General features: G+C 39.8%; 2 protein-coding genes across 2 annotated transcripts; both read left to right on the top strand.

Annotated features, from left to right (window-relative positions):
* Positions 1-10,021: 10,021 nt before the first annotated feature.
* LOC149167362 (uncharacterized) lies at positions 10,022-23,685 on the top strand. Its single transcript, XM_089430456.1, has 4 exons — positions 10,022-10,165; positions 17,975-18,673; positions 18,795-19,184; positions 23,335-23,685. The coding sequence occupies exons 1-2, from the start codon at positions 10,022-10,024 to the stop codon at positions 18,341-18,343; spliced, it is 513 nt and encodes a 170-aa protein (XP_089286582.1). The 3' UTR covers positions 18,344-18,673; positions 18,795-19,184; positions 23,335-23,685.
* Positions 18,578-18,946, top strand: LOC149167363 (uncharacterized). The gene has a single exon (XM_089430455.1). It carries the CDS (start codon positions 18,578-18,580, stop codon positions 18,944-18,946), a length of 369 nt encoding a protein of 122 aa, XP_089286581.1.
* Positions 23,686-24,227: the final 542 nt, after the last annotated feature.

The raw sequence follows: 24,227 nt of genomic DNA, 5'->3' as shown, positions 1-24,227 counted from the left end.
CCATTTGTTCATCCCATCAGTCGTTGCTCCATGTTTATTCATGTATCAGTATCTATAGTCACTCATGAGGAGACGACATAAAATCCATAAACCTCCTAGTCTTCCATGATGCATTGATCATTTCAAATGTAGGTGACCGGGAGAGAAGACAAGGTTACAATATTGCACGAGGCAAGTTTCGTGCTGGGATGCGGGCTCCATGCACTATTGGTGAAAACGACGCATAAGTCACTAGGAGATGGTGACGGGAAATTTGAATTGGTAGTGACTGTCCACGAGATCTGACTCAACTACAGGACAAATATACGAAATTATTTGGAGCAGCAGTGTGGGCTAGTCAAGCAAAATCTACACAATTTTTGGACTGAGGAGGTTGCGGGATCTTGGAAGAAAAAATTGTGCAATTCCGGGAGGGAGATGACAGCGGGCTGTTGGGAGCTGTTGGTGGGAAAAAATGCATAGATGCTGGAGGTTGGCCTACTAACCACCTCTGTACATTTTTTGAGTTGAGCAAACTACTGGGCTGCAGTGGGCTTTCTCATGAAATCTACATAGTTTTTCGGGTGAGGAGCCTGTCGGATGATTGGTGACTGGCTGGGAAAACTACGCAAGTTTCTGAGGTAGACGGGGGACAGGCAGTGGGTGTCTTTCCAGACTATCTACGCAATTTTCTCAGTCAGTGGAGCGGGCATGGTTTGCAGCCTCTACACAATTTTTGAAGGGAGTCAATGCCGAGGTGACTACCTAGTCAAACTCTTCGATTGACTAGTAGGAGGGTTGATTGATCAGCTTGAGGGCAGCGCAACTTGAAATAGCTTGCTAGGTGCTTCTGCATTGTTCTGGGTGATAGACGGTTGAGTTGATGGCGGGGTGAAGTTTTGGTTGTTTGAGGGTGATCTGGTCGTCAAAACTTCAGCAAAAATGACTGTGTGTGAGTGAGTGAAAATGTGCATACGTGATCTTGCAAGCACACACTCACATGACTTGATGATGAGACAACTCAAAGCATCCAGACATACATGCTCAACGTGACTAACCGATAGTGCGAAAGACAAATGTGACATTGACGACTGTAATGAAGCTTGTGTGATAGTGTATACGGCTCTATGTGTGAGCGCGACAGATGTTCCAATAGCGAACACAACACATACACACGAAGTGGAAACCATGTGTACAACCAGAACATGGTCGCAAGTGAGACATTGTTACCAACATGAAAAATCTGCCCGTTGAACAGTCAAGCAAGGTGGGTGTAAAGATTCACACAAACCCACGGGGTGAGCTCGCGTGCATGCAAACATCAAGTAGAAACTCAAGGGGAGCTCTCAAATTGAATGCAGGTCAAAATTTTGGAGGGTGTTGCAGCCGCTACAACACTTGGTGATACACTGATAGAACTCCAACTTGTCTATTTTGGTTCATTTTCAGCACAAGGCCTTGGTATTTTATGGAGTATTGAATCATTTTGCAGGTTACTTCAACTTCCCCACTTACCCCATGGAGAGACATGGTTCACCTTTTTCCAACCCAGTCAAAGACAACAAAAGTTCAGCTTGATCACAGTATTTTGAAATTGGGAAGGGTAGCTTGGCTTGCGAGTTGAAGATTTTCAGAGTATAAGTTTTCATCTATGGTGTTGCTCTACTGCCAACAGGCCTGGATAGTACCCAGTGGAGTCATGCAAGAACACACGCATTACTCCACTTCCAGTAAGCCTGGTCTACATAGGAAGCCTTTCTCTTCTTTTGCCTTTGTATTTTTTTAAGAGGACTATGCATAGGCACTAATCTATTTTTTGGAAAGAAGAGGGATCCTGACTTATTGAGAGCAGAAGAGGTTTCTCCTTCAGAGAAGCATGTGAGACCTCTGACATAGGTTTTCTCGTTTAGATTTTCCCTTTCTCTGTTTCTACTAGTTGGATGAGCTTGAACACACAAAGCAGAAGGCTGAGTACATGCATGGACTTCCTAGTGTGGATAGAGGTTCATGGTTGCACCTAAGCTCCCCTTGCAAACGGCTCATATTTTCATCAAGACTTCATTGACCGAACGTTATAACCAAACACAAAGAATACAGAGACAAGGCTGGCCAAGTGTCGCAGTGTCACAATCCTCTTGATATCTCAGCCACATACTCATTCAAAAGCCAGAACTCAGTAGATGGAAACACTTATTTTCGGAAAAAAAATAGCAAGGTATCAAGCAAACCAAACAAAATAGAAACAAAAATAATAAGCAAAGAAAACAAAGTGAAAACAATAAGCAGCAGGCCGATTATGTACATGGCATGGGGCGCAGATCGACCTACTGGAAATAGTGTTTGAGATCTTGGCTGTTGACAGAAAGGTTGTCAATCCTCTTGTCAAGTGATTATAGATAGTATGTGTGTGGGCCGAGATTCTCATGGACTGTGTATGGACCAATCCATTGGGTCTAAAACTTCGTATGATTTCCTTTGCCTTCATGGGATTTATCCCATTTCAAGACCAAGTCACCAACACTAAAGTTAGTTTACCCTCTAGAATTCTTATAGAACCATCTCTTGATACGCTTTTGGTGGAGTGTAAAGTTTTCTTTTGTTTTCATCCCTTCTTCTTGAAGTTTTCAGAGTCTATCCATCCTACACTAAACTAGTTGGCAAGGCTTGCCTTGGGATTCTTGAGATAGTTGAAGTGCAGGCAAGTAGATATTGGGTGGTAGGATGGCTTCTTTACCATAGACCAGGAAGTACGGTGAGGTATTGAGAGACAGTTTGGGTGTTACATGGTCATCCCATAATGCATTAGTCAGGGTGGAATGCCAGTTGCGCTGCTCAGAGTAAATGGTCTTTTTGATTATGCAGATAAGGCTTTTGTTCATGGATTCTGCAAGACCATTTCGTTGTGGGTAGTAGTTAGATGAGTGTTTCAGCACAATACCTTTTTGTAATGCAAAATCATAAAGTTTCAAAGACGAAAAGTACGTTGCATTATTGAAAATAAGTGATACTGGAATGCCGACGTGTGAGATGATGTTCTTTTGGAGCAAACTAATGATCTCCTGGTCATTCACTTGCTTGAGTAGAACTTGTTATGTGCACCATGTGAAATAATGAGTTGTTGTCAGAATGTAGCGGTGTTGTTTTGACTAATGTGGGAAGATTTCCCCAATGATTTCCAGGCCCCATTGTTGGAATGGTTCGGTCACTGCAACAGGGTGTAGTGGGGCTGCTGACCTTCATATTTTGTTGGCGCATCGCTGAAAAACCAAGAATTTGTGGGCATAAGCATGTGCATCCTTTAATAATGTGGGACAGTAGAAACCAACTCGCATAAATTTTTGTGCAGTGGTATTTCCCTCAAAGTGACCCTCAATGGGTCCGCGATGCATATCCTATAGTAACTTCTATGATTCATGTGCCTCCAGGTACCTGAGCAAAACTTCGTTGTTGTGCTTCCTGTAAAGTACTCTATGCGTCGAATGATATGATAAAAGTTTGAGATGCAAATCCCTCTTCTATCTAATGGAAAGGTGACAGGGTATGGTGTCGTGCTCAAGGCACTGGCGCACATCTGCATACCAAGAGTTTCTGTCTTCAATGGGTTTTTCTCACACTACATCATATATTCCAACTTCCTGCTCCCAGCTGATGAGCTCTTCTTCCTCCTCTTGTGCGTGTACTGATTCATATGCGAGTCTCCAAAGCCCATGACATTTGACCATGTGAATTGGCTTGATGTCAATATCATATTCTTGCAAGCCTATCATCTAGTTTTCACGTTGTTCACCCAATTCTTGTTGTACGAGAAGTGTGCAGATTACTGGGTGAGGGACGTAGACTATGCAGTGGTTCTTTATCAAGTAGGGTTTGAATTCTTTCACTGCCTTGTAAACTGCATATTCTTGTTTGTGAATGGTGGGGTTGTTGAGTTCACGTCCCTACATGGTTGCGCTCATGAAGGAGATGGTATTTTCATCGTTCATCTCATCCTTATGAGTGAGTACTACATTGAGCGAATTATCGGAGGCGAAGGTGTATAGCAAGAAGTCTGTTTTGAAGTCTGGGATGTAGAGTGCAAGTGCTTCTATAATAACCTAGTTGATACGGGTCAATGCATACTTTTCCTTCTTTCCCCAGTCGTAGAATGTATCCTTATTGTTCATGTCCAGCATGGGTTTGACTATCTGTGCATAATCTGAGATGAAATTATGGAGGAAGTTTATCTTGCCCAAGAAGGACTACATCGCTCTCTTGTTGGAAGGGTGAGGGATCTGTGTAATAGTTCGGACCCAGTCTAGATCAACCTTGATCCCACTTTTGGCAATGATGTGTCAAAGAAGGTTCCCCTGAGACAGTGCAAATATGCTCTTTTTGGGATTCAAGGAAATCCCATATTTTTGACATCGCTCAAAATTTTTCTTCAGATGGCGAATGTTGTCGTTATATTTTCTTTGAGAACACAGTCACATCATCAAGCTATACCACTATGCTCTGTCTGATGAGTCTGCGGAAGGCAATGTCCATGGCATGCTGAAAGGTTGCACCTGCATTCACAAGCCCAAATGGAATTCGTCTATATGCGAACGTACCCCACTTGGTAAGGAAGGTAATTTTGAGTCTGTCAAGTTCTGATACCAGAACCTGATTGTATCCTGAAAATCCATCGAGTAAGGAAAACATTTGTGCCCCACATACTATTTGTAGAATGTGGTCCATAGATGACACCGGGTAGTTGTCTTTGTTCAAGGCGCAGTTCACATTCCAGAAATACACACATAAGCATATTTCCCTGGACTTCTTGCGTACAGGAACAAGGTTTGAAATCCAAGTAGAATGACGAACTTTGTATATGATCCATGCATCCAAAAGCTTGATGAGCTCTTTCTATATGATTGGTTCAAGTGACAGATGTACCTTCCTCAGCTTCTACTGATATGGCTTGACCACTTCTTTGATCGAAATATTGTGTTGGATTATTCACGTGTCATAAGTTTTTACTTCATCATATGTCCATGCGAACACATCCTGGTACTATTTCAACAAGAGGACAAAGGCTTTCCGCTCTTGCTGCATGAAACACATACCGAGATTGATGAACTTCATATCTTGTTCTATTCCCAAGTTGATCATCTCATGCATCCGGTGGAATTGTGGGTTTTTCTATTCCTCAGCACATGAAAGCGTTATTGCAAGTCATAAATATTTTCCAATGATTCCTTTCACTTAGGGATGAGGTCGCCTTCTTGCTACCAACTTCTTCTTGCAATGATTGCTTGTTCTCGTCTTCATCTATCGTTGCATCCTTGAAGGTGCAACCATTGGCCATGAAATGTAGTATTTTTTGATCGTCATTAAACACACGTAAGTTATTTATGTTATCTGGGATAGATGGTCTATATAAAATTTCAATAGTAAATCTATCCCCAATCGGTGACATCCTAGAGGTTGAGTTTGCTAGAGCATTGCCAGCTGCATTACACGCACGTGGTGCAATAATGATGTTAAATTCTTGGAAGTTAGATATCAGTCGCCATACCTCTTTCTGGTAAATTTTGAGATGTAGTGATAAAGAGTGATGGTGTTACGTACCTATCGTACCACTATCTTTAAATCACCTACCACTTTGAGCCTAATGGCTTTCTGCAAGCCCAACATGAGTGCTTCATACTCAAGAACGTTTTTCATGCACTCGAACTCCAAGTGACTCGAAATCATATGTTTCCTATAGGTTGGGTCGTTCAAAACACAGCCGACTCGTCCTGTGTGTTTGATCCATCAAAATACATGGTCTACAACTCGTCTGTACAAGGACCGTTCGACGTGCTTACACTACTGCAACTGTTATTGCTACTGCTACTATTGTTACAATGTACTGTATATGCTTCATTTGCATTAGTTAGGCAAGGAAGGAGACCCAACTGCCTCTCTGGTGGGGTTGGGGCTTACTATGTAGGATAACACCCCAGCGTTGTTTCCAGGAGGCAGTTGCCAAACATGAGTTTTGCAGAGGCCAACAATTCATTTTCATCATTGATGGGAGTGACATTGTGCCTCATATACCTCTTGGATAACACCCAGACTTGATTATTTTTACCCTTGTACAAAAGCCACATGTGCAACCAGCCCATAGCGAAGTATCCGTTTACCTTGTTGGGCCAGTCTCTGCTAAGTAGTAAGCCATATGCTTCCGATATGTATGTCCACAACAACAATGTTGATGCATTGGTGGACTCGGTCATCGTGAGATAGTCAGATGATCACATCTCGAAGTTCACCAATGATTGGTAGAGATTTTCGATCAATTTAGATGATTTGTGCAAATGTCTTGCTCCATTGCACATTGATCTTTTTGGTAATGGAGAGCGGCATGATGTTGGCTGTCGCACCAGAATCAACCAAGCAATTGTGAACATTACAGTTGAAAATTTTGAATGAGAGTAGGAATGGAAGGAAACCTGAGTTTGCTTCTTCAATCCAGAGTGTGTTTAGCACAGTTGAAAGTGATCTAGGAAGTGTGCTTGCTCCCTTGCTGGTAGAGGTTGCGCTTTCTATTTCTGCTTGTCCCAGTGCACGTAGCAGGATGTCCCACTGACTCTGTATCTTAGCTAGCTTGGACAAATTGTTGTTCGCACAAGTTTTCTTCATGTCATACACAACGTTGTAATCCAGAGGGGGTAGACTCACCGAAGTGTCCAGGCTAAGACTCGTGATCCTGTTGTCCGACAGAGTATTCTGCAGTTTGATGCTCATGGATATACTCTTGTCCACCGTTGACTTCCCGGGCTTGTTTCGTGTTTTCTGCTTTGTGACGGCTAGTGGATCAGCCTTCCTCATCAGTATTTTCATCTTTTCTTTCACTTACCCTACTCTAGGGGGAGCCCCTTTACTTTTGAGCTTGTAACAGACATTTTACTTTTGGGTTTGTTTCTCGGTATTCGTCTTCAGTGCTGCTTGGAAGAACTGATACATGTTTACCACATGCCTAGAGCTTGATTCCCCATCTGGTGCAACATATTTGTCATTATCTGTATCTCCCGACTGTTCTTGCAAGCTGTTGTCCACATCAAGTTCATGACTGTATACTGAGTCTGCAACTCGCTTCGAGTCCGAACAAGAATTGTTTGAGTTACCATCTTCATGAAATGAATAGAATTTGGGGTTTGCGAACTGTTCGAGCTGGAACATAGAGATTTTCGCAATTTTCATTGTGAGACGGTTGCTTCCTAATGACATCCTTCCTTGTCTTTGTCCAAGTGGATGGTTTCTTGTAGACGTGTCTGTTTTTCGATGTTTAAACTCAGACACTTCTAATGTCAAGTTCTTGACGAGGGGAGTGAGGGTTTCAATATCAATTGTTTCCTTGTCTCTAACTTTTCTCACCATTGCCTAGGACTTTCTGCTCGTGTCCCTGGAGTCTTTTGTTGGTTCATCATCCTTGATGACTCCAATCGTGCACATATCTTTCTCAACAAAAAATTCCTCTTCGCAGTTCTCCAATAACGTTGGTTTTGTAGCTCACTTTATGAACTACGCAATGCTGGTTGGCAGTGCAGATGTGTAGTAATAAAAAATGATGCAGTCATGAGGTTTTCTGTCTGCTGCAAACTTGTTCAATATGCAAAAAAACCTCAGATTGAAGTCTTTTACCTCTTCTTTCCCCTCCATCTTCAGGCTTCCCAATTCCTTGAGAAGCATGGCTTGGGTCTTGAAATCAACAAACTTTTACAGAATCATGCGTTTGCACGCACCCCAGTTCTGTATAGAGTTGGCTAGAAGGATGTGATACCATGCAACTGCCTGACCATCTAATGTAGATGGAAAAAAATCTACATGCTACATCATCATACTGTACCTCAACGGTCTACAAATGTAGGTAGAAGTTGTCCAAATGATCTTCTGCCTTCACTATGTTGTGAGGATCAATCTTTATGATCATCCTCTCTGACCGCTTCGGCATCTTGATCAAAGCACCTGGGAGGGCCCATTCTCACTGAGTCATCCATTCTAGATTTTGGACATCCATGTCTTCTACTTCTTCATCCTCCTCTTCTTCAAAATCTAACGGTTCCGACTCTGATTTTGTTGGTTCGGCTCCATCTCCACCTCCTTCGTTGCCTTCTGCTCTACCTCTTGTACCAGAGATTAAACCCAAGATCACAAGGGTGTCTCTTTCTCCCTGTCAGAATATCGGAGGCTCCTCTCCATCTTCAATAGCTTATGTCAGACCTTCAAGTGTGGCAAGAACTGCTTCTTCCACTGATGATACAACAACCCCTGTGGGAGTGGATTTTGGCTTCCTTGATGCGTATGGAAGATGTTGTATCCATGGGACCAGTCCGACTACTTTCGCGAACTGATGGGTGATGGGATGGACTAAGAGAATGTGGTGATATGGAATTTCGTCTTCACGTGTGGGGGGTAAGGAGTAACCAAATTTAGAGTTGCACGTAGGTGAGAGGGAGTGCGAGTTACTACCTTGACCAGATGGTTGATGAGTTAGTGTGAGAGGACGTTCATCCCTAAAAAACTAGTGGCCCTCCTTCTAGTGCTAGAAATTTTGACAGTGCTCAACCCACCAACATTCAGGGAATCACCTCTGTATGAAGTCCCAACTAGACCTCACACTGTTTGGTGTGGGAGTCCCATTCGGTATGATGTCCTAGTTGCCATTCTCTTAAATGTTTTCCTTAGCTCTTACTTGTCATCACAGGAGAGTGGCTTGCTTTTTCTTCAAGTAGCGACGTTCGTGTGCCTAGTCATTAATAATGTTACTTGTGTCAAGGTTGTTTCACCACAGAGAGAGAGAGGGTGGGAGTGAGTCCCAAGTCATATGGGAGGAAGCCCAACTCTTTTAGGAACACATAACACAACAGGATGTGCAAAGCTTCCAAAGGAGCAATCCACATGGATGTGACAGTCACAACACACAAGGGAAGATAGCACATACAACACTGAGTGGACAATCTACGCGAGTGCGACAGTCATTATAGCGAGTTTACGTGAAAGGTTTTGTCTAATGTACGGGAGGTAACTAACACAGGAAAGACATCATTAACAACTTATACAAAACATTTTCATTAATATATGTATTAGAACAATTGAATGAATTCAAGTGTTAAACACAGGTTAAAGAAACATGTATTACAAGTGTTCAAGACAAACCTTACAACAGTTACAACACGTGTGAAAACGTGCTACTCTATTAGCAAGCTTCTGAATTAAGCCAAATTTATAAGACACATTGATACACCATATATCACTAACCCCATGAATGGGGTGTTGGAGCCACTACTTACTCCTCAAAGAAAATATTACAGACTCTCAAGGCTATGTGAGAGGAGCCAAGGTGAAAAAGTCTTTTGCATGTATAAATGAGGGATATTTATAATCAAGGGTTAAACTTACCATTGTTACTGTTCAACTTCCCTCATGACTATTTGACTTCCATGACCTTTCAACTTTACATGACTCTTCATATGATAATTGGGTCTGTTGAACTTCCACATTGCATTATATTGATCAGCAATATGGCCCATAGTAGTGATGTGGATGACATGAGTCATGACAATACTTGACATGATGGTGCTGGTACATTCGTGATGTTGTTGGTGTGCATGTCGAGTTGCAGTGCTACTGGGTGATGGATTTCCTCATGGTGTGTCACAACTATACCTCCGCATGGCATGGTGCACAGAGTCTTCGATGGTCCTTGCATTCGCTTAATGTTGCATTCACACATTGCTCCTTGCTTGTACGTTGGCATGCTTGACATGTGCCTCCATTCGCAAAAAACTTATGTTCGTTTGTCTAACCGTCCATCCGCAAACACATCTTCACATGTTTGTCTATTTGAAAACACATATCTTTGTATGCTTCTTTTGTTTGTCTATTCACGAACATGTCCTTTTGTAGGTACTTCATTTGTACATGCCATCCATCGTTGTGCCATCTTTATTCGTGTACCTGTATCTACAGTCACTCATGAAGAGACAAAATCAAATCCATAAACCTCCTAGTCTACCATGATGCATGATCATTTCGGATGCAGGTGACCGAGAGAGAAGACAAGGTTACGAAACTGCACGAGGCAAGTTTCGAGCTGGGATGTGGGCTTTGGGCATTGCTGGTGAAAACTACACATAAGTCACTGGGAGATGGTGACGGGAAATCTAAATCAGCGGTGGCTGTCTGCGGGATCTGACTCGGCTGGAGGAAAAATATGTGAAATTTTTGGGGGTAGCAATGCTGGTTGCAGGGGGGTTGGGCAGGCAAAATTTGCATAATTTTTGGAGTGAGCGAGTTGCGGGAGTTTGGCAGCAAAAAATGTGCAGTTCTTGGAGGGAGATGGAAGCGAGTTGTTGGGAGATTCTAGTGGGAAAACCTGTACAGATGCTGCGAGGTTGACCTTCTGACTAGCCTTGTGAAGTTTCTGAGCTACGCAGGCTGCTGGGCTGCAAAGGCCTTGCTCATGAAATATGCGCAGTTTTTCGGGTGAGCAGCCGGCTGGCTGATTGGTGACTAGCTCGGAAAATTGCACAATTTTCTTAAGGAGACAGGGGACTCGCACTGGTGTTTATCTAGCCTTTCTACAAAATTTTATCAATCAGTCGAATAGGCATGGTCTGCAGCCTCTACACAATTTTTTAGGGGAGTTAGTCCCGAGGTGACTGCCCAGTCAAACTCTCTAGTTGACCAGTAGAAGGGTTGATTGATCAACTTGCAAGAAGCGCAGCTTGAAATGGATTTCTGGGTGCTTCTGTTGTATTTTGGGTGACATTCAGTTGAGTCGATGGTAGGGTGAAGGTACGACTGTTAGAGGGTGAACTAGTCATCAGAACTTTAGCAAAAACAAGTAAGTGTGTATACACGATCTTGCAAACACACACTCACATGACTTGACGACGAGACGACTCAAAACATCCGAACACACATGCTCAACATGACTGACCGACGCTGTGAATGACAAGCGTGATGCTTGTGATTGATTTTTGGATGACCTTGATGACGCTTGCGTGACAATGTATACGACTTCTTGTGTGAGTGTGACGAATATTTACATAGTGAACACAACACGTATCCACGAAGCAGAGACCTTGTGTACGACCAAAACATGGTCGAAATAGAGACATTGTTACCAACATGAAAACGTTTTCCATTGAATAGTCAAGCAAGGTGGGTCCAAAGATTCACACGAGCCCAGGGGGTGAGCTCGAGTAAGTGTAAAGATCAAGTAGAAACTCATTGGATGCTCCGAAATTGAAGGCAGGCCAAAATTTTGGAGGGTGTTGCAGCCGCTACAACAAAACCTTAGGCATATTAGGGTTGTCCACTTTTGAGCTTATCACATGGACATTTTTTATGTCCCTCCTCAATATGCTTATTCATTATGTCAAGTGTATTAATATTTGATTGTCTGGAAGAAAAAAAAATTGTGTTATATAAGGTACATTACAAAGGGTATGAGCTTACAAATATAAGTATGGTTTTTGTTTTTCAAAAGGTAGCATCTAGGAATGTATAGAGTGCATATGGGATGATCAAGATGGATCTTTATTGAGTCTAATCATATTGGTTATGTAATGTTTTGAGACCAGGATGGTCATGGATAGCAGCCGATCTGGACATGCTTAAAAATAAAAGTTCTTAGATGCAGTTGAACCAAGGCTCATTGTGTAGATATCATCTTTATGAATCCAACGCAACTTGAACTGTTGAAATTTGACTTTGTATGAAGGACTTATGCAAAGTCATAGCTCATGTCCAAGCTGGGAAATAAGTCAAAGTCAACTACTCAAAGTCAATGGTCAACACTTCTGGTTCCAGTAATAAAGGTTCCGTTTCAGGGTTCCATGGTGAAGGTTCCGGTACCAACAAGATTGTGACACGTGGTGCATCCATAATGGGACAAGTTGTAGTTTTTGATTAGTTGAAGGACAACAAATTGACTGTACTAACATGGCCCTATCGAAACGTGACATGTGGCCTTACGGGACCAGGAAAATGCTTGTTAATGGATAGATGAACTAGACTAGATTCGACCCCGTGAACTCCTCGCTACAAACTTCTTTGTTTCACGTTCAGGCACTGATGGTTCTTATTAAGAATTGGGCACATTATTGTATTAATGTTTTATTGTAACGGCATGTGGGGGAAGGATTGGTTGTGCTGCCATATCCAGTGGTACACCAAACCTGTGGAACATTTTATCAATGCGACCAATGATGATGCCAAACTTAGCACGTGGGGAAACTCAGCAATAGTCCTATCCATATAACCATGTGGCACCACAGTTATGAGCAGAGTCCAAACATCACAGTCGAGTTATGGTTATTAACCATATGATATAAAGTGGTGCGGGTATATATTAATGCCATACTCCAAAGTTAAATCATATCACCAATGGCACAGGGTTTAAGGCTAAGGTTAAAACCATATGATATGAATGGTGCAGTCAACGTTAACATTTGTTATACTTTTTGTTAATGGCGCGAAGTCCAATGCCATATGTGGCATGTTGTGATTGAAACATTGATACCACTAGTCCATAGTATATGGTTGTTATACCATATTTGTAACATTGTTGCGCCAAAACTTTGATTCGAACCATATCATATGCTATATGGTTGCACCATATGCCATATATGTAACATAGTTGTGCCAAACTACAACAATCTTCTATGTATTGCAAGCCCATTCCTAGGAGGTCAGCAGGTTTGACCCCAGGACCTTCCCGTGGGTTATAAAAATAACTTTCCAATGCACAAGAGGTAGAGAAGTTGTGAGGAGAGAAGCTCGAATTTGTGTTATTGGTGCCCGTAGTATGCCTTTTGAGGCATAACTTGGCCAATATTGGGCCTTTTTGAGATTTGAAAGTTGCATTGGGAAGCTGAGATTGACACCTATCTTCTGACATTATCTATTGATTCCTATGAGCACATTCCAGAATAGTGAAGTTGATGTAAAGATACTTTTTGAAGCTGACATATTTCTTTTTTATGTAGAGTTGAGTACGAGGACCATTACTGCTTAGTCCTCCTTATATTGGTGCAACTGCCTCTTTGTAAAATTGAGTCAGTTCGAGGTTGAGGGTTCTTTGTATCATGACGTTTCCTGAAGGGAAACATTTCCACTCAATCATCAACTTGACTCTAAAAGACAAAGATTATTTATGTACTCACTTTGCAACAAGATCTATAAAGTGACCTAGCCTTTGATTAGGGCCTGGAGACATAACCCAGGAGTGGTGAACTCCATCATCAACTGGTTGTGTTTGTTGCTTTATGGCATTTTTATGCTTTTAATATTTTTCATCTTTAAGTTCATTATAATTAGATTATTCATATGTGAATAAATTATGAACTAAAGACATAATTTTAAACTATTGCAAAGTGTCAAAGGACGATCATACATTTTCAGATCATTTTTCGTATCAGAGCAGGTTCTCACCAGATTGTAAGGATGAATAGAAGCACGAAGCAAATTTAGTTGCAGGAATTGGAAGAATTCAGTCAGTAATATCAGCAGGAAATTATTGTGTTGCAACACATGCTGAAAGCTTTGCAAGAAGACAAACAAAGGCTGTAAGCGAGGATCGAAGCCATGCAGAGAAATTGATAGTGGGGAAGTGTCTCAGATCAATTTCCATCCATAATTTCAGACAATGAAGTATATCCACTTCATTAGTCGGATGAAGAAATTTCATATCGATCTGCCACTCCAAAAGCATAGTCAGTGGAAGAAGTGATTGATACTTTTTCCTCACCTTCTGAGGAACTTTCTTATGTACCAACATCTCAGGAAATTGATTCAAACATAGAGAAGGAAGAGGTTTCAAGTGATCCTAAGATTGGAGCTTTCAAGAAACATACCAAATGAATTGGTATGAAGTTGATGAACATAATGGGATATCAGCAAGGTAAAGTCCTCGGCAAGCATGTCCAAGGGAGAATCCAACCAATATCAATTCAGGAAATATCCCACTATGAAGGATTGGGATTCGACCAGTCAAGATGTGACTATTGTGGAAAGAAAGGTCACATAACATATTGGTGTTGGTCATTACATTGTAATCAGATCCTGAAAAATCTATAGTATCGTAAAGGTAAGTATATATGTCATTCTAACATTGATTCAGAAGGTGAGTCCTCTAATCAAAATTTTATTATGAATATTGTTAAAAAGACTTATCCATGTACTTTTTGGGGAAGTAACAACCATTGTGTCGCTGAATGATGGAAGCATAAAGTTTATAATAAAAAGGTGCACGATACAAGGAGTATTCCATGGAAGGATGACACAACACTGCAAGTAAATAAAAGTTTGGGAAAGACTTTGATACAGTCAGGGAAGGACTCGTCACCGTCAAAACAGAGCTTAGAAAAATCAAGAAAGAAGATGACTGTTAAAGACTCAGGAGAGAAGGTTTGTTCATAGTGTAAGTTGAAAGGACATTCAAAGATCACATGTCCAATGCTACCACGAGTCGCCATCAGCACTATCAGGACAAGGGGAAGCAGAGAAAAATGGCAAGGAAGAATGTAAGTCTCTAGAGAGATTGATTGCTTATAACTGGGCAGATTTCATACCTGATGTTTAATTGTGTGTTTATGATTTGTCATCACATCAGTAGGTCTAGATGAGTCTGTAATAGGGTCAAGAATGTCTATGTACTCATGATTGATGTAATAAATTCCTTATTGTAACAAACGTTTCGTGGACCAAAAGTCTTTTAGTAGGGAGGTATGGTCGAGATGGATCTTGATTGAGTCTAGGCATATTAGCTAAGACCAGGATGGTCATGGATAGCAACAAATCCCGACATGCTTAAAAATAAAACTTCTCATATGCAGTTAAACCCAGGCACATTGCATATATATCGCAATTCTAAATCCAGCACAACTAGAACGACTGAAATCCAACTTCGTATGAAGAAGTTATTCAAAGTCAAAGTTCAAGTCCAAGTTGGGGCATAAGTTAAAGTCAACGATCAATGCTCACGGTTCAAGCAAGAAAGGTTTTGTTGCAGGGTTCCATGGTCAAGGTTCCACTACCAACGAGATTGTGGCACGTGGCACATCCATAATAGGACAAGTTGCAGTTTCTGATTGGTTGAAGGACAACCAATCTAGTGTAGTCACGTGGCCCTATCAAAGTGTGACACGTGGCTTTAGCGGACTGGCCAAAAGTTTGTTAATGGATAGATGAATTGTATTAAAGCTTTATTATAATGGGATGTGGGGGAAGGATTGGCGGAGCAACCATATCCAGCGATCTGCCAAACCCGTCGAACATTTTATTGGTGTAAGTAACGACGATGCAAAACTTAGCACGCGGGGCAAATCAGCAACGATCTTATCCATATAACCATGTGGCACTAGGATTATGGGCAGAGTTCAAACATCATCATCAAGTTATGGTTATTAACCATATGATATAAAGTGGCACGTGTGTATATTAACGCCATACTCCAAAGTTAAATCATATCACCAATGGTGTGGGGTTTAAGGCTAAGGTTAAAACCATATGATACGAATGAGGCAGTCAACGTTAACATTTGTTATAACTATTGTTAATGGCGTGGAGTCCAATGTCATATGTGGCGCGTGATGATTAAAACATTGATATCACCGGTCCATATTATATTGTTGTTATACGATATTTGTAACGTTGTTGCGTCGAACCTTTGATTCGAACCATATCATATACTATACGGTTACATCATATGTCATATATGTAACACAGTGACGCTGAACTACAACAATTTGCTGTGTATTACAAACCAAATCCCGGGAGGTCCGCAGGTTTGACCCCGGGACCTGCCCGTCGGTTATAAAATGAATTTTCCAATGCACTAGACGCAGAGCAGTTGTGAGGAGAGCAACTAGAATTTGTGTTATTGGCCTTTTGATACATAACTTTGGCAATATTGGGCCATTTTGAGATCTGAAAATGGAAAAGTTGATGTAAAGATACTTTTTGAAGCTTATATATTTTTTTTGATCTCGAGTTGAGTACGAGAACCGTTTCTGCTTTGTCTTCTTTATATTGGCGCAATTGCATCTTTGTAAAATAGAATCAGTTCAATGTTGAGAGTTCTCTATAGGAGGACATTTTCTGAAGGGAAACATTTCCACTCAATCATCAGCGTGACATTAAAAGAGAAATATTATTTATGTACTTACTTTGCAACGAGATCAATAAAGTGGTCTGGCCTTTTAGCACGGCCTGGAAACATAGCTCAGCATGGGTGAACTCTGTCATCAACTGGTTGTCTGTCTTTCTTTCTGTCATTTTTAGGCTTTGAATATTTTTTCATCTTTAGTTTCATTAAAATTCGATTATTTATATGTGAATAAATTATGAACTAAAGACATAATTTTAAAAGCTTACAAAGTATCAGAGGATGATCACACATTTTCAGATCATGGGAAGGTGGAAAAGGTGAGTGGCTTGGCTACCTCCTCATATAATACCATTGTAAATTAGAAACATCCAACACATGGATCGTTCAAGTACTATTTATCAAAGAAATATAAAAGGACCAAAATTATATACTCAAAACACCATTCTACCTTATAATAGCTAATCATATGACAATAATAGTCATGGTTGTTGAAATTTAGTTTGAATGATCGAGAGGAATATTAAAATATGGCATCAATAAATAATCGAGAAGAGAATTTGTAAATTTGATTAGCCGAATGAGAGTTTCCTTGTGAATTCACTTGCTCAACATAGAAAAAGAATGCACAAATAATAACAAAAAAATATTTTTTCCTCATTCAAACAACAATAACATAAAGTGCATGATATATAATTAGGGTATCAAATTAAGGATGTGAGAATAACTTAAACCAACATAATAACTAAATCATGCATGAAGACTTTAACTAAAGATGAAATTGACAATAAAATGTAAAAATATCGAAACACAAAAATAAAAACAATATGATACTAATTCTCAAATGATTTATTACATCATCTAAAAATTGCAATTATAGAAACCAAAATTGCTAAAACAATATAATGCTAACTATCAAATACTTTATTACATCAACTAAAAATTGCAATTATAAAAGCCAAAATTCCTTAAAAAAAAAAAAAAAAAACCTAGTACCAAATATAACCTCCAAAATACCACCAAAAATCTTTTAACTGCTGCAATAATAACATCCAATAACACCACTAACATACAAAATACATAAACCAAAATATGGCTTAACGCACTCTCGACGCTCCAAACTAATAGAACCCAAACTGACATGCTCCACCACTAACATACAAAATACATAAACCAAAATATGGCTTAACGCACTCTCGACGCTCCAAACTAATAGAACCGAAACTGACATGCTCCAAACACAATTTTTTCCCTATAGAAAATCTATATTTGTATCATATGGCCAATAGGCAAAGTCTATTTGTCTCATATGGCCCAATAGGCAAAGTCCATTTATTTATATAACATTAGGCTCATTACAAAAATAGAACGCATTAACATTTTGTTACAACCCTATATTATATATATCGTGGATTGTTTTAACCATATATAAATATGGTAGATTTGTTGCAAACTATAAGACAAGGTCCGTGCTGTGCTCGAATAACATTTGAACAATCTCTATTTGTATCATATGGCCCAATAGGCAAAGTCCATTTTTCTCATATGGCCCAATACGCAAAGTCAATTTGTTTATATAACATTAGGCTCATTACAAAAATAGAGCGCATTAACATTTTGTTACATCCGTATATTATATATATCGTGGATTGTTTTAACCATATATAAATATTGTAGATTTGTTGCAACTATACGATAAGGTCGGTGGTGTGCTCGAACAACATGTGAACAAATGTATATATCATACGTTTAAATCTGGAAGACATTATCCATATTTAGGCCGATAGGTTTTTCCTTTGAAAGAGACTTTCGTCGTCTTTTTTATTCTCAGCCTGACACCTGGCGGAGTGGGCAATTTGGTTCATATTTGTTCAGCTTGATTCTCAGGCTGACACCTGTGCGCATTTTCAAAATATTCGTCATGGTCTCCTTCAATTATTCGTTTCCGCTGATTCTGGAACCGTCTGCATTCAATTATTCGTTTCCGCTCATTCTGGAACAGTCTGCATTAACTTGGGCGATGTCGGTGCCATGGCCTATAGGCACTCGGGCCAGCCTCTACTCACACCCAGGCATGCTTTCCGTGCCCTGCTCGGCCTCGACGTGGTCTTGACCGACATCGCTTCTGCCCGCCCTCAAACGCAACGTGAAGAAAAACACGGTGGCGACCTCCCTCGCCTCGGCCGGAAAACCGGGATCCGACGTCGGAAGAGTGAAGATTTCTCAGCTCTTTTGGAACAATGAGAAGCAGATTCAGGGACTGAAGCCTCCATTTGATTTTATTGTGTCGCGGATGTTGTTTATTTGGAGAATACTGTGGAGCTTTTGATTTCCACCATGAATGCCCTTTCTGGAGCGAATACTGTAATCTATTAGGTTATCAGATACGATCTCCAGATGCCCATCAGCTTTTTTGGCAGATTTGTCCTAATTATTTCACTGTGGAGAAAATACCCCATGAGGATTTGCATCCGGAGTATGCCTATGAAGAAACTGATGTGTATATTCTCAGGATCCGGCGGTGGAAGAGTGAAGATTTCTCAGCTCTATTGGAACAACGAGAAGCAGATTCAGGTACTGAAGCCTCCATTTGATTTCATTGTTGTCATGGATGTTGTTTATTTGGAGAATACTGTGGAGCCTTTGATTTCCACCACGAATGCCCTTTCTGGAGTGAATACTGTAATTCTATTAGGTTATCAGATACGATCTCCAGAAGCCCATCAGCTTTTTTGGCAGATTTGTCCTAATTATTTCACCGTGGAGAAAGTACCCCATGAGGATTTGCATCCGGAGTATGCGTATGAAGAAACTGATGTGTATATTCTCAGGAAAAAAATGACCTAAGTGTGGGTAAAACAAGGTTTTCCAGGGTTTAGGGGTCGGGCGCAAATTGTATATGGGTTATAAAGTAGAGGGCGCATAAAGTACGTGGCCCTGTTATGCAAAAACTCTGGTCACCGTTGCTGATAGCTTAGCAATACAGACGCGAATTCCGTTGTTCCGGTATCTTTCGGAGGCGTTTTAACAGTCTCCCACGGTGGTCTGTGTTCCTCCCTGCCATTTAATTCCCCAATTATTCCAGGTACTCACTTTCATGTTTGCAAAATTTTAGTTTTCTTCAAGAATCATTTGCTATGTGTTCATCTTGCATTTATTGGTTACCGAATCAGTGCGGATATCCATCCAGTGCATTTAGTCATGGATGTCTTCCTTAACTAATGATTACTGGACTGGATTGAATTGAATTGCTCTCAATAAATTTAGGGAGACATCTCTATTGGGGTATGCATCTGAAAGATGAAATTATTCTACTCTAAAACAGAAGGCCATTACATTTCGTGCTATTCTTCATATACCTTTAAGCCTGGTGGGTTCCTGCTTGTCAATCTCAAACCCTAATTGACTTGTTATTCTCCACTGATAACGCCCATATATATACCAACAAATAATGTGCATTTTTCTTTTTTACCCTTTCTCCGAAGCCGAAGCAAATTGTAAGCCGCTTACTTTTCCTGAGACTGATAGACGAAGACCATTTCCATTTATTCATTTATATTTTTCACCGCGTCCTTTAAACTCCAAAAGCATTACCTTTTGGATCTAATGCTCCATGCACCACAAGCAGTCCGCTTTCATGACATAGGCACTTTCGATTCGGCTGAGCTCCCACGGCAGTGGTTTACTCTTCTGTCAAGATCACTCTGTGTCTCTGAGGATTGAAATTTGGTGGATTGTCCCAACCACTTGTTTTTGTCTCTGGGAAGATTTTAACTTGGTGGATTGCCCCAATTGCTTATTTCTTTCTTTGGGAGAATTGAAGCTCGGTGGATGGCTTGACATCTCACTTCCTTCACTGCTGAACCGGGACCCCGTTCGCAAAGACCATTTGATCTGATAATGGTTGGTATTAAATAAATGAACGTGTAGTATTTTTTTTCTTGGCTAGTCACATTATGTTTAGCAGAGATTTAATCCATTCTTCATATTAAATTGCATCTGGAATTACTGCCCAGTTTAGGTCAGGATTATGGAATCTTTTGATGTTTCTGTTCTGTTATATTCAGACCAAGGTATTGCTTTCTCACTCTTTATTAAAAGCACAACGGCATAGCCTTTTCTCTTATAATCACAAGAGGGGCTTCCTTTGTGGACGGTATTTTTTTCCTTTGGTCATTAAAGTCAGTTATCATGGGCTGTTCACTGATATTTCTTTCATGTCATGCAAAAATATAATGCTGAATTAAAAATTAAAAATTAGGGGCATCTTTGTTCAGGGAGCTCTTCCTCATTGGTCATTTAAGTCAGTAATCCATGGGCTGTACATTGAGATCTGTTTCAGGTCATTACACTGTTGTCATGCAGAAATGTAAGTTGTAACGTTGTTGAATTAAGAATTCAAATTGTAATTTAAAAAACTGTATACTAATATTTGATTTATCCAACATTATGTTAAATAGACAGTATATGTCTCCCTTACTTGGGAACTTTTGTGTATCTAGAGTTTTTGCGTTAGCTGAACTTTCTATCCACTACTAGACGTTCCAGTATATCCTGTATGCTTTAAGTTGCAAAATCACTTCTTTTCTGCCATATTTCTCTTGCTTTATATAGTTCCTTCTCCAATTTGTAAGAGTTTTGCTTGGTCTCACTTAATGATATTTATATTGTGACAGGAAAACATGTTTAATTTGCAATTTTAATTGTCAGTTTTTTTGTTGAATATTTATGTTGAACAAGTCCCAAGAGACAGATGAAATATTACTATGTCTTAAGATAACAAGAAGCCTCACTGAGTTGGCTGTAGATTGATTGAGTGAAAAACTGACTAAAGACCTCCATGCATACCGAGTATTGATGATATGCTAGGACAAGCGATATTCATCATCATTTGTTGTGCCCTTGTTGCAAGATCCTGTCTCATGGAACTGTTGGTCTGATCAGTTATCTTTGTCCTCTGACACCTTGCATATTTTGAATGTTTGTTAAAGTTATTCTCCACTGATAACGCCCATATATATACCAACAAATAATGTGCATTTTTCTTTTTTACCCTTTCTCCGAAGCCGAAGCAAATTGTAAGCCGCTTACTTTTCCTGAGACTGATAGACGAAGACCATTTCCATTTATTCATTTATATTTTTCACCGCGTCCTTTAAACTCCAAAAGCGTTACCTTTTGGATCTAATGCTCCATGCACCACAAGCAGTCCGCTTTCATGACATAGGCACTTTCGATTCGGCTGAGCTCCCGCGGCAGTGGGTTACTCTTCTGTCAAGATCACTCTGTGTCTCTGAGGATTGAAATTTGGTGGATTGTCCCAACCACTTGTTTTTGTCTCTGGGAAGATTTTAACTTGGTGGATTGCCCCAATTGCTTATTTCTTTCTTTGGGAGAATTGAAGCTCGGTGGATGGCTTGACATCTCACTTCCTTCACTGCTGAACCGGGACCCCGTTCGCAAAGACCATTTGATCTAATAATGGTTGGTATTAAATAAATGAACGTGTAGTATTTTTTTTCTTGGCTAGTCACATTATGTTTAGCAGAGATTTAATCCATTCTTCATATTAAATTGCATCTGGAATTACTGCCCAGTTTAGGTCAGGATTATGGAATCTTTTGATGTTTCTGTTCTGTTATATTCAGACCAAGGTATTGCTTGCTCACTCTTTATTAAAAGCACAACGGCATAGCCTTTTCTCTTATAATCACAAGAGGGGCTTCCTTTGTGGACGGTATTTTTTTCCTTTGGTCATTAAAGTCAGTTATCATGGGTTGTTCACTGATATTTCTTTCATGTCATGCAAAAATATAATGCTGAATTAAAAATTAAAAATTAGGGGCATCTTTGTTCAGGGAGCTCTTCCTCATTGGTCATTTAAGTCAGTAATCCATGGGCTGTACATTGAGATCTGTTTCAGGTCATTACACTGTTGTCATGCAGAAATGTAAGTTGTAACGTTGTTGAATTAAGAATTCAAATTGTAATTTAAAAAACTGTATACTAATATTTGATTTATCCAGCATTATGTTAAATAGACAGTATACGTCTCCCTTACTTGGGAACTTTCGTGTATCTAGAGTTTTTGCGTCAGCTGAACTTTCTATCCACTACTAGACGTTCCAGTATATCCTGTATTCTTTAAGTTGCAAAATCACTTCTTTTCTGCCATATTTCTCTTGCTTTATATAGTTCCTTCTCCAATTTGTAAGAGTTTTGCTTGGTCTCACTTAATGATATTTATATTGTGACAGGAAAACATGTTTTAATTTGCAATTTTAATTGTCAGTTTTTTTGTTGAATATTTATGTTGAACAAGTCCCAGGAGACAGATGACATATTACTGTGTCTTAAGATAACAAGAAGCCTCACTGAGTTGGCTGTAGATTGATTGAGTGAAAAACTGACTAAAGACCTCCATGCATACCGAGTATTGATGATATGCTAGGACAAGCGATATTCATCATCATTTGTTGTGCCCTTGTTGCAAGATCCTGTCTCATGGAACTGTTGGTCTGATCAGTTATCTTTGTCCTCTGACACCTTGCATATTTTGAATGTTTGTTAAAGTTGTTCATGCTCATTGGTTCTATGATCTATCATATCATTCCTCCCATTTGCTGGTATCTGTTATTGGTCTGTTGGACTGATGAACCATATTTATCTTTTTTTATTAAAACACACATATTTACCCTATATTCATCTGCTTCCCAAATTAGTTTAAGTTGTGGCTTTTTGGTTTTGTCTGATTTCCATCCGGTGACTGTGCTTTGATTTGAAACTTCGTTGTTTGTGTTAATTGTTGTGACTGCTTTCTCTGGGACCCTTGTCAGATTTTGGTCTCTCATACTGTCTGCCCCACTAATTGATATTTTTGCTGGTACTAAAATTTAACATACCCACATGTGTTTTCCAATACCTTTCTTTATGCCAAATAGTGTGGGTTTCAGTGCCAATAGAGTAGATTAAGTTCCATCATGGTTTCATCTATTTATTGCCACTTTCCAGTACATTTTGGTAATGAATTCATTTATTGATGAGTAAGAAATAACCAGATGAAAACCTTGTTTTCCCTATTCGTAAAGTTCTAAGGTAATTAAAAGGAGATACTTGTTAGGTTTCTTAAATTTAATGTGGCAACATTTAGTCACTTAGTTTTATTCAGAGTTTGCAGATGATCTGTAATTTATTATGCATGGCTGATTGGTACTTCCTTTTCCCCTTCTTTGCAGGGGAAAGCTACAGATCTATACTGTCTATGGCTTCCACAGTGCAACCATGGGGGCAACAATTTCTCCTTACCCGGGAAGTGAACCAGGTCATTCTTGTGGCCATGTTTCCTCTTAGTCGCCAGGCTTCTCCATCGCTTACCTCGCATTTTCTCGTTCCTTTACACAGGGCAATTAAAACAAAAAGTAGATTCTTTGGTTCAAATTTCTTTGGAGATTTGATCAAACATTGAAATTTCAGAAGTTGGGTTTATTGTGCATATGAAATGGCATGTGTTCATGCTTTTGAAATTTTACTCAGAGAAAAGAAAAGATGGATTTAGTATTGCATATGAATGAGATGTATTCTTCGTATATGCTTGGTCATCTATAGAGGTTTCTTGATTTTGGGTAATTAACTTAACCTCTTGATTTTGTCTAAAATGAAATAAGACATTCAATGTGTTCCTGAAAAGTAATTGCATAATGCTCCAGTCCAAGAAAACAAGGTTTTCCACAAACCAATTAACTCTTCTAGAAAAGTTCAACAATTCCAATTTAATAATCCTATCGGCCTCTCTTTGTACCTTTTGGGACAATTGCTAGTATAAACCTGCCGTCAACATATGCGTTGGTCGTTGTTATTTGTTGAAACCCTACGGTATGGCATTATAGCCATAATACCCATATGCTATTTTAAAAATCCGACCACATATATCTCGGACCACGTTGGCATACCGTTTTGCATATATATCCAAACCAACGAATATAATATAACCAAACGAACCAATCATATCCATATGGGCATCTTTATAGTGAATATGTTAATACTCCATAACCATATACCATTTATATGGTATACCCAACGGATGGCATTTAGTGACTATATTATATATGGTAATTCCCATGATAACCAC

The sequence above is a fragment of the Pinus tabuliformis genome, chromosome 5_1, assembly GCF_031772625.1.
Source record: "Pinus tabuliformis cultivar Carrire ecotype Pingquan chromosome 5_1, CPIR1, whole genome shotgun sequence".
Lineage (NCBI taxonomy): Eukaryota > Viridiplantae > Streptophyta > Pinopsida > Pinales > Pinaceae > Pinus > Pinus tabuliformis.
The sequence above is the reverse complement of the archived record's forward strand: the minus strand, read 5'-3'. Positions and strand labels throughout refer to the sequence as shown.

Bases quoted from the DNA above. Each gene is read 5' to 3' on its own strand.
- LOC149167363 (XM_089430455.1), top strand. From the start codon at position 18,578: ATGCCTATGAAGAAACTGATGTGTATATTCTCAGGATCCGGCGGTGGA.
- LOC149167362 (XM_089430456.1), top strand. From the start codon at position 10,022: ATGCAGGTGACCGAGAGAGAAGACAAGGTTACGAAACTGCACGAGGCA. The intron at 10,166-17,974 runs GTCTGCGGGATC...ATATTTGTTCAG, and splicing joins AATCTAAATCAGCGGTGGCT to CTTGATTCTCAGGCTGACAC.